Genomic DNA, 282 nt, shown 5'->3' on the forward strand with positions numbered 1-282 from the left:
CAGAATGATGGATCTGAAATCCCAGAGTGTTAGTGAGTCACAGCTACAGAAGGTCCTTCACCTGGTGGGATATGCACTTCATGAAGAGGAGCGCTACTACCACAACAACGACCCCTACTTCCACTTCACACGAAGGGCCCAGAAGATTAACCTGCTTGGTTTGCTTGAGGGTCTTGTGGGACACCCCAGAACCACCACACATAAAGACCTCCTGGCATGGACAATCAGAAAGTAAGCAGTTGTTATTCCTTTTTTGCAATCTGCTTCCTCTCCACTCTCTTT

The 282-nt window shown here is 47.9% G+C and overlaps 1 protein-coding gene across 1 annotated transcript in view; it reads left to right on the top strand.

The window, feature by feature from the left end:
* LOC119585216 (E3 ubiquitin-protein ligase UBR2-like) overlaps positions 1-282 on the top strand; it is a gene marked incomplete in the record, with an annotated part of 58,977 nt that overhangs the window by 24,284 nt on the left and 34,411 nt on the right. Inside the window, 1 exon segment of the mRNA XM_037933869.1 lies at positions 4-231. Within this exon segment, the coding sequence (XP_037789797.1) occupies positions 4-231 (228 nt within the window).

This window comes from Penaeus monodon, chromosome 19, assembly GCF_015228065.2.
Source record: "Penaeus monodon isolate SGIC_2016 chromosome 19, NSTDA_Pmon_1, whole genome shotgun sequence".
NCBI classification, from domain to species: Eukaryota; Metazoa; Arthropoda; class Malacostraca; order Decapoda; family Penaeidae; genus Penaeus; species Penaeus monodon.